Genomic DNA, 14897 nt, shown 5'->3' on the forward strand with positions numbered 1-14897 from the left:
CATCTGTATATGTCCTCGGGGCATACGGTTCAGACAGATTCCAGATTTAGTACGATAGGTTCAGGACACCAAGAAATGGCTTAAAAGATATGTTTTTACTAAGCTAGCCTAATTATACTTATAAATAATTATAATAATATTATGAGTATATCTCTAGACTCTAGTTTTGACACTCTATTTGACCGTTAATTGGATAGTTAAAATAATTCTTTATTACTAATAAGCTGGCTCGGTGTATCTTTTCTATATAGTATTTTTTTTTATAAAGCTATTAGCTGTTTACTCCATATTTAGTATCTTTTATACCGAAATATACCACATAAGCTTAGTGGGAAAGGTGTTAGTTTAATATGAACTCTCACAAGTGTTCGAAGGAGACCTAGACAGCGCCCGGAATTCCTCTCAAAATAGCAAGAAACCACGAGACCGCGGCCTACGAGGCCTTCACAGAGTTCAAACGTGTCGAGGGTCCTCTACAAGTAGCAGCCAGCGGTGTTGAATCTTGTCCAGGGGCTTACGAAAGAACAGCATGAAGCTGTTTTACGCGGCCAAGAGGAGAGGACATGCGTAATGTCCAGCACCCTGCTGAAGATCCCATTCTGCCTGCTGAGGATGTGACAATCACTCCACTTGGGGGCCCTTGGGCCCCAACTAACTTCACAGAAGTGGAATGAGAGCCAATTGAAGGAAGGCGATGGTGTCCTTCAGAAAGGCCCTCCTGCAAACCGAAAGGATGCGTTAAATATTTTTGAAAGATTACTGTGAAAGCTGGAAGCTGTATGAAAATGCCTTCTCGGAGGTTTATCCCAAGAGGGTACGCTATCTCTCCCGGCACAGTTGCCATTTTCCTGAGTTAGAGAAAGTTCCTAAGTACATTCAATGTCTTAGATAAGAAGCTTTATTGGCTCTTGATAAACTACCTTTGTATCCTCCGTATCTGTGTCAGAATTATCCCTTTGCTTACAAGTGATTTCTAATTGCTTGATCACATCCGATAGTTATTTACGCAAAGGAATCAAACCTCATGGCGCATACGGAAGTAAGCCCGTAGCTATACGCTGGATCTGGTCCCGGAAATACCGCTTCGTTATATCAGCACTAATCCATCAACCATCGGCGGATGTAAGCTTACCGTCTCTGCCCCTCCACCTAACATGCGCATTTTGAGTAGGCTCGCCAAGAAAGGAACTTGCACTTTGGAGAAAACTACCCGCGCTTCTTGATCAGTGTACATATCGTCCATCATGAGCCGCGGAAAATCTGGCTTCAGCACTGCTGGACGGCCGATGCCGACCAGATCGCATGCTCCGCTGTTCAGCGCGCCCTCGATTCCTTTCCGGGTCCGGAATCCTCCAGTGAGAAGGAGAATCAGGTCTGGGAACTGCTTTCTTGTCTGTCTTGCGAAGTCTAGGAAGAAGGCTTCGCGGGATTCGGTACTTTGGCTTTTGCCGGGGCTGGTTTCGTCCCGGACACCGCGGCCCATCATCTGTTTTTGTTAACCCCGTCAGTGGGTGGATCTATATTTTATAGAATTGGATCATTGCTTATTATTCTGTGGATGCGTACAGTTGGGTCTTCATATGATCCACCAGATATTTCAAGGAAATCGATACCGGCGTCTGCGAAAAGACGAATTTGAGTCATTGTGTCTTCACATTCTGATGTGTTAAGATCAGCGGAGTTCAACTTGATCCCGATGCAAAAGGTTGCAGGAACGGTATCTCGAATTTGTTGGATGATCTCGAGGACAATACGCGCTCGCCGCTCTGCGCTGCCGCCATATTCATCTTGACGGATGTTGCTCTGTTCGAGTAAGCACACATATTAAGTAAACTGTAGTTTCATCTGTGGGTGTATCATGCTTACTCGGGGTGAGAGAAATTGCGCTAGATCCAGTATCAGTCAACCGTGTACGCACGCTCATAATACCAGCATGAACTGAAGCAAGTAAAGCTTACACAAAAGGTAACCATGCGCCGCGTGAATCTCGATTCCAGAAAAGCCACAACGAGCGAGAATGCGAGCACATGTTACAAACTGGGCAATCACACGGTCTATATCAGAGCGTGACATTGCCTTTGGAACCCCGAAAACAAGATCCCTGATAGCATTCGCGACCCAACCACTTCCTACGTCAAGTGGCACTTCGCTTGGAGCGATCGTTCTTTCGAAGAAGCCTCGTTCTCCGGCCCCTCTCGGCGACTGCCGGCCTGGATGGCATATTTGAGCGATGGCAGGGGTGCCGTGCTTTTGACAGCTTTCTGCGTATCGCCTCCATGTATCCATTGAATGGTGATCGTTTTCATGAGACTCACTCGTGGCTAGATCGCCGTTGCCTCCTAGGTGACGAACATCGACCTGTACGTTCCCTTTTATGGTGTTAGATTTTAAACTGAATTATTTCGGGGTTGTTGAATCGTACCAGTGAGAAGAGCACCCCATCCGCCGTTTGCCCATTCGCCGTAGACTCGAGATATCCTTGGGCCTGGTAGGTGGCTTCCTTCTGCTAGTCCTTCGGCCATAGCAGCCTGGACGGGGGTATTAGTTACTATACAATTCGTAGAGTGGTCATCTGCGGTACCTTCACTAAGCGATTAGGAAAAACCAACCCGCATGGTAGCTTAAGGGGTTCCTTGATAGCTGTGCTCATCCTCAAAGAACTATATTTTGTCAATATTTATTTGATTGATTTCCCGTCCTATCCAGGCAAGCGATTCAAATTATAGCCACTGTTGGTATTGATTCTCTAGATCTGAACCTTAGAGAAAGAAAACTGGAAAGCCTAGGATCTAAGGTACTGCCGAGGTATTCGTCGGCCATGATTATCAATTTGCTTCTGCTTTTCGGTTCCTATCCAACCCTCATATGGCTTGTGACGAATAATTCGAGATTCATGCTGAGAAGATCCACTTTGGAGTGCGGACCCACCCAAGGCTTGTCAGTTTGTCAATTTATCACGGGCATCGGACCAACAATCCATCCGCCACATAGTTCGAAGGCGCCATAAGTGGAGACTGAACTGCATCATTAGCTGAACCCTATTTTTCCCATGCTACTCTTATTTTTTCCGAATGGCAGTTTTGCTCGGTCTTTATATTTTTTTTATTTTAGTCTTCACAATATCTGAAATTACGGCCGTATTTATGCAATGGCAATAGAGCGTATTGAGCACACATCGTCGTTCTATATTACCTGAAGAAGGGAGCAAATTTTCTTCTTATTCTTCTACACAGGATCGGCATCCTTGTATTTTGGTATGCGTCAATTGACTTCATAGAATGCAATTAGCTGGTGTCCCAATAAGACCCTGCAAGAATTTCAGAAAATTGTAGTAGAATTAGCCTGACAGAAGAACTTTCTAATTATACAGCGAAATTATATTAATCAAACACAATCACAGACTTGCCAACGCCTCCCTTCCCATCATACACTACTTGACAAGCATCCCGGACTGCCTTAATATCATTAAAACTTGCCTTCGTTCCCACAACCGTTCTCAACTTCCCGGCCTCCACCCATCCCCGAATTGAATTCAAATCAGCCGCATTTGGTTCCAAGAAGATGGATGCGTATTTGACCCCATAACGAGATGCACGAGCTACTCGGATTCGATCCATCACGTTCAATGCAATCCGGAGAGGGAAGGGCACTGTTGCTTTATCGTTCTTGTCGGGCGACCGGCGCATAACGCTTGAGTTTTGAAGAACGTCTCCAGAGGTCAATATAGAGACTGTAACGATGGCTCCTTTCGGTCGGACTAGACTCAGATATTCCATTGCACTACCCGTCGTGTCGAAGATAAAATCGACAGATCCCTTGGGGATGACTTCCTTAGGATCGGACTTTCTGTAGTCAATGACTGAAATCATTTGTGAGTCTTCTGGTAATATCAATCAGACCAGAGTCAGTGTCTACTTACTCTCGTCTACTATCCCCTCTCCCAACAGCTCTTTCACCTTGGGAACCTTCTGAGTGGAAACCGTGGTAATCACCTTGCCGGCTTTGAAGATATTTTTTGCGAGCTGGCATGCAAAAATGCCAGTTCCGCCAACTGTGTCAAGTTTAGTTAAGTATGGTCTAGCCTGTGATAACCGAATAGGGAACTTACGACCAGCGGGTATGAAAACCGTCTTACCCGCGAGATCGCCTTCATAGCCACGCAGCGCCTGCAGGGATGTCATGGCCGCTAACGGAATTGACGCGGCATCTTCCATAGACAGATTCTTCGGCTTCAATGCGACAAAGTCTTCAGTCGATCGGGCGAGCTCGCTCCATGATCCGCGGTGGCATTCTGGTAATCGCACGAAGACCTCGTCACCGGCCTGAAACCGTGTTACCTGAGATCCAATGTTGACCACCGTGCCGGCACAGTCGTAGCCAATTTTATACGGAAAGCTGCTCATAGAAGTTAGACCAGAAAAATTGTCATGGAGATTAAGTTCGTACCTATCCTTCAGAACCATTTTCGTTGCCCCCGAGGCTTTCTTCACATCTATCGGGTTGATGCTGGCGGCATGAACCTTGATCAAGATGTCGGTGGGCTTCTCCACGACCAGCGAGGGCACATCGCCCAGCTGGTATTGATCGGGCGCCGTATGTTCTGTAATGTACACAGAACGCATCTTGGTTGGTGGCATGAGAGCGAATTGCTTTGAGTCCAAACGTGTAAGGAATGGAATGCCTGTTAAGTAAGTCAGGAAGTGTAGGTGCATTAGCCAATCGTGCCGAAAGCTTATTTGAGTCGGCGTTTCAATCTGCCCGACGGAAGCGGAGGTTAGAGTTACGTTGGACCCTTTTCTTAGTCATAGGTATTGATCCCAGGGAAATTCGTTACTTTTCTACACCTCCCCGAATACAAGCATTTTCACCCGATTCTCTAGTCCACCCAGCAGGCCGTGTCTGTCATTAGATGTAACCCTCTGTTCGAGAATACAACACAATCATACTCGCGACCAGCAGACAGGTGTAGTGACAAAAGTGGAGAAACTTGAACATCACTACTCCTACAAAAGACATGGATGAACGACCTCGCTCAAGCCGTTGCTTTTCTAGAATCGCTTAATCTCGCACACGGCGACCTACGACCCGAATACATTTACTTGGTCGCGATCGATTAATACTGACAGATTTTGAAGCATGCATCGCCCCGTATGGAAGAATACTCAACAGCGACGAGCTGGATCAAGGACGACGTGGAGGTTCCGATTTCCCAGGTCCTCGGACCGAACAATTTGCCCTGTCTATAACGTTCTATAGTACTAAAGAGTAATTGCTCTGTTTAGAGATTATAGGCGATTTATTGCACCTGTAGTAAGTATACGCGTCAAGTAAAATTTGTAATCAAAAAGACAAGCAAAAGTCCAACAAAACCACCTAACCAGTAGGAAAGACCTACCTACAGTTTATTCACATTTCTTAACACCTCCTCCATCTCGTCTGCTGCCCTCTCGTAGACTCTTGACCGAAGCGTTTTCTCATGCTCCGTCTTACCCAAATGGTCCCAATAGTGCGGCACATTCTCGACCACTTCACACTCAACATGCTTTCCCGCGGCTTCGAATTGAGCAGCCGCCGCTTTCCCTTCAGCCAACAAGGGGTCTAAGCCAGCAAGTTTGACATATATATGATTCGGCAACGCCCTGCTCATCATCTCCAACGGAGCTAGTCCTGGCGAAATGCAGATCTGGCTCTTATCTATCGTATCGGGCAAGTTCCAGAAATACGCGCGGTCAAAGATATCGCCTATCAATTTGGACGAGGAGGCGGGTTTCTTCTTCAATGCCATAAATGCCGGGTTCGATGCTGCGCGCTGAGCACGGGTTTTCGTGAGGTCCATAGGCGGGTAGAATGCTGTTATGGCTTTGACAGTGCCTAGCGAGGCGCGATCAATCTGCGGATGTTCATGCTGGGCGATGGCCTGCGCAAGCCAGTATTGAGACGCGAACGCCATCTGCCCACCGACGCTGAACCCCGTGATGAACGTGCGGTGTTTGTCGACTCCCATTGCTGTAGCGTTCTTCCAGATGTAGAGCATGGCGTCCACGCAGTCAAGTAAAGGTACCGGGTAGGCGTGCTCTGGCGCAAGGCGGTAGTTGACGGCTACCACGACGGCTCTACCGCGCTGCGTGACTGTCTCGATGAAGCGTTCGTCATGGCGCGCGTGCCCTACGCACCATCCGCCTCCGTGTAGTACGATCACTACAGGGTAGAGAGCTTCTCCTTTCTTCGTGGAGGACTGGTTGTATCCGGGAGGGTGGTAGATGTGTAGGTCGAAATTGCCCGGGGAGGCGGACAGGGTGGAGGGGATGGATATTTGGGAGGTCGGGGTAATTGTTGAAACTGGATGTCTTTTGCGATCTAGCCAGGCTAGAAGTCGAGTTAGCCATCGAAGGATGCGTAGTTTGGTGTGGAATGCGAGGGATTCGAATGCCATTGCGGTGGAGTTTTGTTCTTTGTTTTTTGGCTTTGGGGGTGGGGGTCAATAGAGTAGAATGTCTGTATCAGGTTCGGATGGCTAGATTTATCGTCCATACTACGTACCTACGGCCACATGGGAACAGTAAGCATCTTGTACCGAGATAGAGATCCGAGGAATGCAGGTGATTGCAATAGAACTAGTTGGTCCACCTACTTAGGGGTGAAGAGCAGTCGGGCGAACAATCTCTCCGCCCACAGACCCACTACCGGTATCCATGGGGCTTGTCAAGCCGGAACTAAATTCATCAGTAATGCAATGCCACTTCAGAACTGTAAGTCTTCTTGCAATGCTTTAACCAAGCCTACTTCACATGAAGCTATCACCGTGGCCGGACTGGTGAATATCAGTCAACCTGTAGTATCTCATACACCAAACACCGAGAGTCCAGAGAATATGGTATCCCTTGAAGCTGTCCGCGCTCACAACAGCAATTTAGAAGATCTCGGCACGGGACTCGTTGCTGTATTTGGTGCGTTCAACCCCTCTTGAGACGCTGTAGCTGATGTTCCAGTCGGTGGTACGAGTGGAATTGGACTCTACGCTGCGCGTGAATTCGTCCGCCATACTCTATCTCCGACGGTCTATCTAGTTGGCCGCAACGAGATTCGCGCAACAGAGATCATTGACGACTTGAAGTCGCTGAATCCGAGCTCCCAGATTAGATTTCTCAAAGCGGACGTATCGCTATTGAAGGAGGTGGACTCGACATATGCCGTAATTCGAAGCCAGGTCAACCATGTCAACGTGTTATTCCTCAGCTGCGGTATTTTTACGCTCAACCGTAGTAGAGAAGGTGCGTCTGAGAGTCGAGTCGTCCCTAGACCTTAAATAGTTACCTTCATAATCTAATCTAATTCGCCATACATACAGACACCGCGGAAGGCCTCGACAAAAAGCTCAGTCTCCATTACTACGCTCGCATGCGCTTCATCCACAACCTAATGCCGCAGTTGACCCGCGCCAGCTGTGTCCCTTGTTCTGAGGGTAGTCGTAACCTCTCCCGGGTTATATCCGTCCTAGGCGGTGGCCATGAAACTGAGCTATATCTTGACGATCTCGACCTGCAGAATCACTACGGGGTCGAGAATTGCGATGTCCACGCAACAACCATGACATCCTTAATGATCGAAGAGTTTGCGTCGCGGTATCCGTCAACGACATTTATCCACACGTATCCTGGGATTGTGAATTCGGGGATCTCTCGCGAATCGGGCCGATTCGTAGGCTGCATTGTCAAGGCCGTAATGTTTCTAGGTCGGCCGTGGATGGTGTCGGAGAAGGAGAGCGGCGAGCGGAGTCTTTTTGCGGCAACGAGTAGAGAGCTCTCTGCGTCTGCGAAGAGTACCACTGGAGATGGCAAAGGGGGTGCTATAATATTGAACTGGGACGGGTCTGAGGTGGGCAATCGAAGGCTCCTCGAGGAGTATCGGAAAAAGGGTGTTGGTGATATGGTGTGGAAGCATACGGAGGAGATTTTTCTGAAGGCTTCCAAGGCTCCTTCTTGAAACTATGGACATCGGTAAGCGAAAGGTGCTGGTACAGAGTATTTCATAGTCAATATTTGACAGGCACTGCCTGCTAGGTGGACTAGAAAATCGGTCAGAAACGCTTCGTATTCTCCATCTACGAGTCCTGCAGTGGGCTCAGATATGCAGTCGCCCAGTGTGGGTTATCTGATGCACTTGGCTACATGCAACCTAGTGCCGCAGCCATACAACCGAGCTCCAACAATATTTAAATTACTGTCATTACGGTCAGGTAGGATGATGTGCACCCAAGATATGTAGAAATGCACGTGGTAGGGCATTATAACTGTAATTGCAGCTACATGCATACAATTACCGCTTGATATACAGGATGTGGCAAATCTCAGACGATTTGGGCTTTTAGATCATCAGCCCCTGAAGGCAAATTGTTCTCGGTCCTCGATGATAATGCGAATTATGCGGATTATTCGATCGATGGTCCAGCCGGGCGGCGGGATAATCTTGCTCCCGTTAGGTATGTTCGGTTCGATATTCGTCCGAAGCAGCCAGACATAATCATCACTGGAAAGTATAACCCTACTGCCGAGGCAACTTTCTACCCTTCTGGGCTCCCGAAACGCTTGCGATTGGATAATATATAACAATGGGACTCAATACAAGCATCTTCAATCACCAGATCGGATGGTTACCCAAATATGCCAGACGCAAGTCCTATCCACGCTAGCTCTCTCCCCTCTTACAGCCAAGTCGCTTGCATTGGGGCCGGAGCAAGTGGCATTGCGCTGGGAGCCACGCTGAAAAGATGGTATGGCTTAGAGGACATCCAATACTTCGAGCGCCAGGCCGACTGTGGTGGAACGTGGCATATCAATACCTACCCCGGTACGAGAATGATTATTTCTCAACCCGCTTCCGCCGTGACGACACTGATGGTTCGTAGGTTGTGCATGCGATGTGCCTAGTGCCTTATACAGCTTCTCATTTGCGCCTAACGCTCGCTGGAGCAAGCTGATGCCCTCGCAGAAAGAGATCAAGTCATATCAGGATGGCGTTGTTGCCGATTATGGACTGAGACAGAAAATGAATTTCTGCACAGAGGTCAAACAGTGTATATGGCGTGAAGATGCATCGCGATGGCTTCTGTTGCTGCGCAACGTCGATACTGGGGCAGAATGGGCACACGAATGCCAGGTCCTTTTTTCCGCTACAGGTCACTTTGCGCAGCCGCGATCGTGCAATTTCCCTGGTTCTTCATCATTCGAAGGTGCCATGTTCCATTCGGCGCAATGGGACCACAGCGTCAGTCTAAAGGGCAAGAGGGTCGTGGTTATTGGAAATGGATGTGAGCTGCACTAAAACTGCTTTACTGGGGGTCTCCTCTTATTTTCCTTACGTCGATGTAGGCACCGCAGCGCAGATTGTACCTGCTCTTGTCAAGCAGACGAAGCATGTGACGCAGATTATTCGATCCCAACACTGGATCTTCCCTGCGACAAATTTCACCTACCCCAAGGCTTTGCAGTGGATCTTCCAGTACGTTCCTTTCGCAATGAAGCTCCATCGATTGCATATTTTCCTGCTGGCTGAGAATGGCTTTCGCCTGTTCCCAATGACAGCTCGTGCCGCAAGGCTGCGGCAGAAGCGCAGAAGGGAGGTCGAAAAATATATGAGAGATACCGCGCCAGCCAAGTACCACGATATCCTGATTCCGGACTTCGAGGTGGGATGCAAGGTGCGTTAGATTCGGTGAAGCTGCAAGACCTAGACACTGACACGGATTTTATTAGCGACGGATTTTCAATGACGGATATCTCGAATCCCTTCACAGTGCCAATCTTGATCTCACAACGGCCAAGATTCTTGAGATCGTTCCAGAAGGCGTGCGAACTTCCGACGGAGTCATTCCTGCCGACGTCATTGTCTTAGCAACGGGTTTCGAAACAAACCAATTCACGCCCTTCATGGACATCGTGGGCCGCGATGGAAGCCTGAATGACCACTGGAAGAGATATGATGGGCCCGAAGCTTATAACAGCTCTGCCATGAGTGGCTTCCCAAACTTCTTCATGCTCTTCGGGCCCAACGCAGGGACTGGCCATACTTCGGCATTGATGGCTGCAGAAAAGTAAGCGCACTGATTCGCGGACTTGATTCCCAACTAACCATTCTGAAGCTCCGTCAACTACGCACTCCGTGTCCTTAAGCCAGTCTTCGATAAACGAGCAGACGCCGTCGAGCTTTCTCCGACTGCGGAAGACGAGTATTCCAAGGCGGTGCAAGGTGCCTTACAAAAGCGAGTTTGGAATGCTGGTTGTCAATCAGTAAGTTGCTTTCTCTTCCATCATCGTGTGTTCACGGGATTTACAGTATATCTAACTCTGCGTTAAGTGGTATATAAATGAGAAGAATTGGAATGCGATGGCTTACCCTTGGACACAAGCCTATTTCTGGTACAGGAGTTTATTTCCAATCAAGTCCCATTGGATTAAGAAGGTACGTTGTACGTCTCAATATTTACAGGTGCTAAGGACCACAAATTAATGCTTTTCTAGACACGGCCAGGTGGCGCAAAGTCTGGGACCAGCAAATATTGGCTAAGCTTGCCGTTTATGCTTGGGTTGGGCGTCTCCTTGGCCTACAATGAGATGCTTTTGGCTGCTGTCCCCAGGAGCCTGGAGTTTGGCAACAAGATACTCTCATTTATTCATGGATGTGCATCTGATATGCTGTCCAGACATTAGAGTGGAGGACGGACTGTTGTCTGTGTTGAGACTTTTGTAATTTTCAGTATAGAATTTGAAAATTGATTATTATATTAGGATTGTTTCAGTCCCAGTTGTGTGGGTTTTCCACCACCGAGATACATTACGCCTGCTAGTCACGACCCACTTAGAACCTTAACTACCTTTTTCGCAGTCTCCTTCGCCGACCCAGGGTTCTGCCCCGTCACCAAGTTACCGTCGTTCACAGCATAGGAGGTAAATGGCAGTGTCGCCTTCATATAGCGGGCACCGCGCTTCTTCAGCTCTTCCTCCACATTGTAGGGCACCAGCTTATTCACGCGCGCCAGCAATTCCTCCCTCCACGAAAACCCCGTCAACTTGCGCCCAGCCACCAAGTACGACCCGTCAGAAAGCGTGGTGTTCAACAGGCCGCAGCATCCATGGCACACCGAGGCCACGACCCCGCCGCGCTCGAAAATCTCCCGCGTGATGCGCTGTAGGCCTTCGCTGTCTTTGAAATCGTACATCACCCCGTGGCCCCCCGTGAAGTAGATCGCGTCGAATTCGGCCGACTTGATTTGCTCGGGGCTGAATGTGTTCTGGAGCAACGCCATCCGTTCCACGTCCGCTTGCCACGCTTTCGCCGTCCTGTCGACATTAGGAAACTTCAGAGACCGAGGCTCAAGGGGGCAGTGGCCGCCCGCTGGGCTGACGATGGTTTGTGTATATCCGCTCGCCTCGAAGACATCCCATGCGTGTGTGAGCTCAGTCAACCATAGACCTGTCGGGTGGGATGGATCGTCGTAGTGCCCGACGTTGGTGACGACGTGTAAGATACGCTTGGGTCTTGACATTCCTTATTATGTAGGAAACTGTGTGTAGGAACTGTGTTTACGGAGGTGAGGTCGTTGGAGACTGAAACAGATCCTTTTATATTCAAGACTAGGGGTGTGAAGGTTCGAAGGGATATACAGTATATTCATGACACCATGACATCCTTTGGTTTGGATCGACGGAACACATAAACCTTGTTTTATGGGCCCAAGTCGGGGGAATAACTCCCCGACCGGCGGATCCTACTTCTTCACGTCTCCACTTCAGATAGTTGGCTCGTCTTTTGCTGGACGAGTTTGTTCCGAGGGGAGCTCTGGGACTTCACGGGATCCAGAAATGGTCGACTGAACCAAGCCACTTCAGTAACTAAGTAAAGCGTGGGCCATTGACTGTAGAGTGATTTTTTAATTCTATTTCATATCAGAATTTGTGTGGTTACTACCTACAGAACCCCAGACAGAACTCCATATCTATCATATGGGTCCCTTTATTCAAAACTTCAACAAGGCCTTCCCCTTGTTCTTCCCCTCGAAGATCCCAACCAGCCCCTCCGCAGCGTTCTCAACCCCAACAGTTTCATGGAAGAGACACTTGATCGAGCCGTCCTTGATCCATCTCTGCACATTCGCCTGATGCTCCATGAAATAAGCAGGACCGAACTCAGCATCCGCCACAATAAAGCCCTGCATGTACAAGCGCTTCGTGATCACGGCATGAATATTCTTAACCGGGTACGGCTCCCCACTGACGTCCGAAATCATCCCACACGCCACCACGCGTCCAAAATCATTCAAGGCATCAAGCGCCGCCTCAAGATGGCCGCCGCCCACATTGTCATAGTAGATATTGATGCCTTCTGGCGCCAGCCGTGCCAACGCCTCGCGGGGCTTCTCGCGTTTGTAGTTGAACCCTGCGTCAAAGCCCAGCTCGTTCAGGATATACGCGAGCTTTTCATCGGACCCAACACTCCCGATCACTCGGAGGCCTTCGCGCTTGGCCAGCTGTCCTACAAGTTGTCCCACGGCTCCACTTGCCGCAGAGACGAATATCGTCTCGCCGCGCTTAGGCTTCCCGATCTTGTACAGTGACGAGTAGGCCGTAAGTCCGGGCATTCCTAGCGGGCCTAGGAACACGCGCACGTCTTCTAACCCGAGGGGATTCTCCAGGGGCCGCACGCGGCTGATGGATGTCTCCTCGACGGCAACGTATTCCTGGATAGGTAGTTCTCCGATAACAAGCTGGCCCTCTTGGTAGGCTGGGTTGTTAGTCTTGAGAACCTTGCCGATGGCGAAGGTGTCAACGGGCGTGCCGAGCTTGTATGCTGGTACATATGATTTTCGTTCGGCGCCGCGCATGCGGCCTCGCATGTAGGGGTCGAAACTTGCGTAGAGGGACTGCACCAGGATGCCATTTGCCGGGGCGCTGTTGAGGTTGCACTGGGTGACTGGCTCGGTGGCAAGGTCTTCTCCTGGGACTGGGAGGGAACCAGTAGGGACCTTTTTGAAGATTAGGGCTCTGTTAAGAGACATTGTCGTCGGTTGTAGATGTAGGACTTTAGAAAAGAGAAGGGTAGATCTCGGTTCTTGAGAGAGAGGGTTCGCTCACGAGCTGATATCAAATAGCTGGGGAGATTTCGAGACAACGACCGAGTGCATTTTGCTGGTCAGTAGCTTGTATTTATATACTACAGATCTGTTTCTATTGTGCTGGCTTTAGGGGACCATAACAAAGCGAGATAAGTTAAGGAGATATCCACATTCTAACGCGGAGGCATTTATGCGTTGGAGAAATTAAAACACCTCGCCGTCGGGCAAGTTTCATGGGTGTTGGGTGTTGGGTACATACCTGGGGAGTTGACGAAAATCTACAAAGTGGAGATTGTTAACCACGGGGCGTTGGGGGGAGTACCTGGTAACGGATAGTTTGTTGCTCCGAACGTCGAATAACAGGTAGACGCCACCGAAAACTTTGCCTTTGCCGGCAATAGGAACTGATTATCTGATCAATAGAATTATACCCACATAATCTCAGTACCGACTGTGACGGAGGGACGAAGACACGAAAGCTCTTTTTTAACACCTCTCGTCACCATTGGCATCAACGTTTTAGGACAGCTGCGGGTTCTGACTGCCTTTTTCGAATACAGGGCCAATGGTTAAGATATGTAAATGAATTTGTCTGGTGTATGCTTTGGCCGTTCATAATAGCTAAAAGGGCAGAAAATAGTTGAGTACGCGGGCAGCAAGCAAACAGACCAGAATGATAGATTGGCAAGACGGGTAGCTGCGCCCACCAGATCTATCAGTATGCAGGGTCGACAGATGAAACATTGAATGCGTGTCACTTTAGTACAAGAGAAGGAAAAATCAAAAATGACGGAGCAACTGAACAACTCCTCGGCACTGACTTCGTGAATGGCGAGAAAAGCATAACCGAAACGCATTAAATTATGTCCACTTTCCAAGTATTCTCGCAACCAGAACCCTGCTATTTGTTTTGAACTGAATCTTGCCGCGACTCTTCCTCGGTGGCTACTACCTGAACATCCTCGCACCGCGTGGTAGATGGACAGAATCATCTTAGGGTAGCTCAGTTCATCTCAGGTAACTACCAAAAATCAAACTAGCTTTGAAATGACTTCTTAGACGTGGAAAAACGGATCACCAGCTTTCCAGGCCCTCCCCGCCCAGAGTAAACTACATCACATGAACAGGGTGAGGCCTGTAGAGTGTTATCATCTGCAAGCCCGAGGCAGGGGCATATAGGGCATCATGCGCCAGTAGCTTTCGGGCCAAGATTACAGTGATCTGGGCCACCGCACAGTTATATGAGCCGCTCGGGGAGGTCTCCTGAGTGTTACTGTCGCTAGTTGGGTGGTCTTGTAGACTTGTTTTGGTGAGTGTGGATACTGTATGCTTCACAGTATGGAAACCCGTATGTGGGGCAAAAAAGGAACATGAGCAAAAAGATGACCAGACTGGGGCTCGATCCCAGGACCTTATCGGTGTTAACGATACGTGATAACCAACTACACCATCCGGCCAACTTGTTGAGAAAGTGCTTTAATTTTTGCTATAGAAGCCTATGTAATCTTTTGAGCAAAATTTGCTCATCGAGAAGTAATCGATTCAAGGATGATTACTTAGTCAGGATGTTTGGCGGAGCTTCCGGCTGTTTGGAAGTGGTATTTTCAACCTTGGGTGAATAACATGCACCTTTTAGTTTTCTATACAGCAGTATCTCATTGCCAGTGTGGCCTATGTCAAAAGACGTTAGAGGTATGGATTTCGTTGTGTGGCGTACCGGTCAACTGCTAAAATAATATGAAATAGTCTCACGGATCCGAGGACACGCGCGATGAGGGTAACAAAAAGG

At 48.8% G+C, this 14897-nt stretch overlaps 8 protein-coding genes and 1 non-coding gene across 9 annotated transcripts; 2 read left to right on the forward strand and 7 right to left on the reverse strand.

Moving 5' to 3' along the window:
* Positions 1-379: 379 nt before the first annotated feature.
* An12g04320 (uncharacterized protein) lies at positions 380-844 on the reverse strand (the record flags this gene model as incomplete). The annotated part of the gene is made up of 3 exons (XM_059750844.1): positions 380-433; positions 545-715; positions 761-844. 3 exons carry the CDS (start codon positions 842-844, stop codon positions 380-382), a joined length of 309 nt encoding a protein of 102 aa, XP_059604441.1.
* Positions 845-1022: 178 nt separating this feature from the next.
* An12g04330 (uncharacterized protein) lies at positions 1023-2820 on the reverse strand (the record flags this gene model as incomplete). Its single annotated transcript, XM_059750845.1, has 8 exons — positions 1023-1064; positions 1133-1486; positions 1567-1803; positions 1867-1886; positions 1959-2369; positions 2423-2528; positions 2582-2660; positions 2759-2820. 8 exons carry the CDS (start codon positions 2818-2820, stop codon positions 1023-1025), a joined length of 1311 nt encoding a protein of 436 aa, XP_059604442.1.
* Positions 2821-3380: 560 nt separating this feature from the next.
* Positions 3381-4712, reverse strand: An12g04340 (uncharacterized protein; the record flags this gene model as incomplete). Its single annotated transcript, XM_001395468.3, has 4 exons — positions 3381-3859; positions 3920-4051; positions 4109-4395; positions 4447-4712. The coding sequence occupies 4 exons, from the start codon at positions 4710-4712 to the stop codon at positions 3381-3383; spliced, it is 1164 nt and encodes a 387-aa protein (XP_001395505.3).
* A 401-nt stretch (positions 4713-5113) lies between these two features.
* An12g04350 (uncharacterized protein) lies at positions 5114-6433 on the reverse strand (the record flags this gene model as incomplete). Its single annotated transcript, XM_001395469.3, has 2 exons — positions 5114-5240; positions 5400-6433. 2 exons carry the CDS (start codon positions 6431-6433, stop codon positions 5114-5116), a joined length of 1161 nt encoding a protein of 386 aa, XP_001395506.3.
* A 259-nt stretch (positions 6434-6692) lies between these two features.
* An12g04360 (uncharacterized protein) lies at positions 6693-7983 on the forward strand (the record flags this gene model as incomplete). Its single annotated transcript, XM_059750846.1, has 4 exons — positions 6693-6749; positions 6779-6947; positions 6978-7271; positions 7349-7983. 4 exons carry the CDS (start codon positions 6693-6695, stop codon positions 7981-7983), a joined length of 1155 nt encoding a protein of 384 aa, XP_059604443.1.
* A 677-nt stretch (positions 7984-8660) lies between these two features.
* On the forward strand, positions 8661-10352 carry An12g04370 (uncharacterized protein; the record flags this gene model as incomplete). Its single annotated transcript, XM_059750847.1, has 5 exons — positions 8661-8897; positions 8989-9307; positions 9369-9697; positions 9753-10090; positions 10139-10352. 5 exons carry the CDS (start codon positions 8661-8663, stop codon positions 10350-10352), a joined length of 1437 nt encoding a protein of 478 aa, XP_059604444.1.
* A 491-nt stretch (positions 10353-10843) lies between these two features.
* Positions 10844-11542, reverse strand: An12g04380 (uncharacterized protein; the record flags this gene model as incomplete). Its single annotated transcript, XM_001395472.1, has 1 exon — positions 10844-11542. The coding sequence occupies one exon, from the start codon at positions 11540-11542 to the stop codon at positions 10844-10846; it is 699 nt and encodes a 232-aa protein (XP_001395509.1).
* A 471-nt stretch (positions 11543-12013) lies between these two features.
* Positions 12014-13051, reverse strand: An12g04390 (uncharacterized protein; the record flags this gene model as incomplete). Its single annotated transcript, XM_001395473.1, has 1 exon — positions 12014-13051. One exon carries the CDS (start codon positions 13049-13051, stop codon positions 12014-12016), a length of 1038 nt encoding a protein of 345 aa, XP_001395510.1.
* Positions 13052-14491: 1440 nt separating this feature from the next.
* Positions 14492-14565, reverse strand: tRNA-Val (AAC). The gene has a single exon. It is a non-coding gene; the product is annotated as a tRNA-Val (tRNA).
* Positions 14566-14897: the final 332 nt, after the last annotated feature.

Source organism: Aspergillus niger (assembly GCF_000002855.4).
Source record: "Aspergillus niger supercontig An12".
In the NCBI taxonomy this organism is placed as follows: domain Eukaryota; kingdom Fungi; phylum Ascomycota; class Eurotiomycetes; order Eurotiales; family Aspergillaceae; genus Aspergillus; species Aspergillus niger.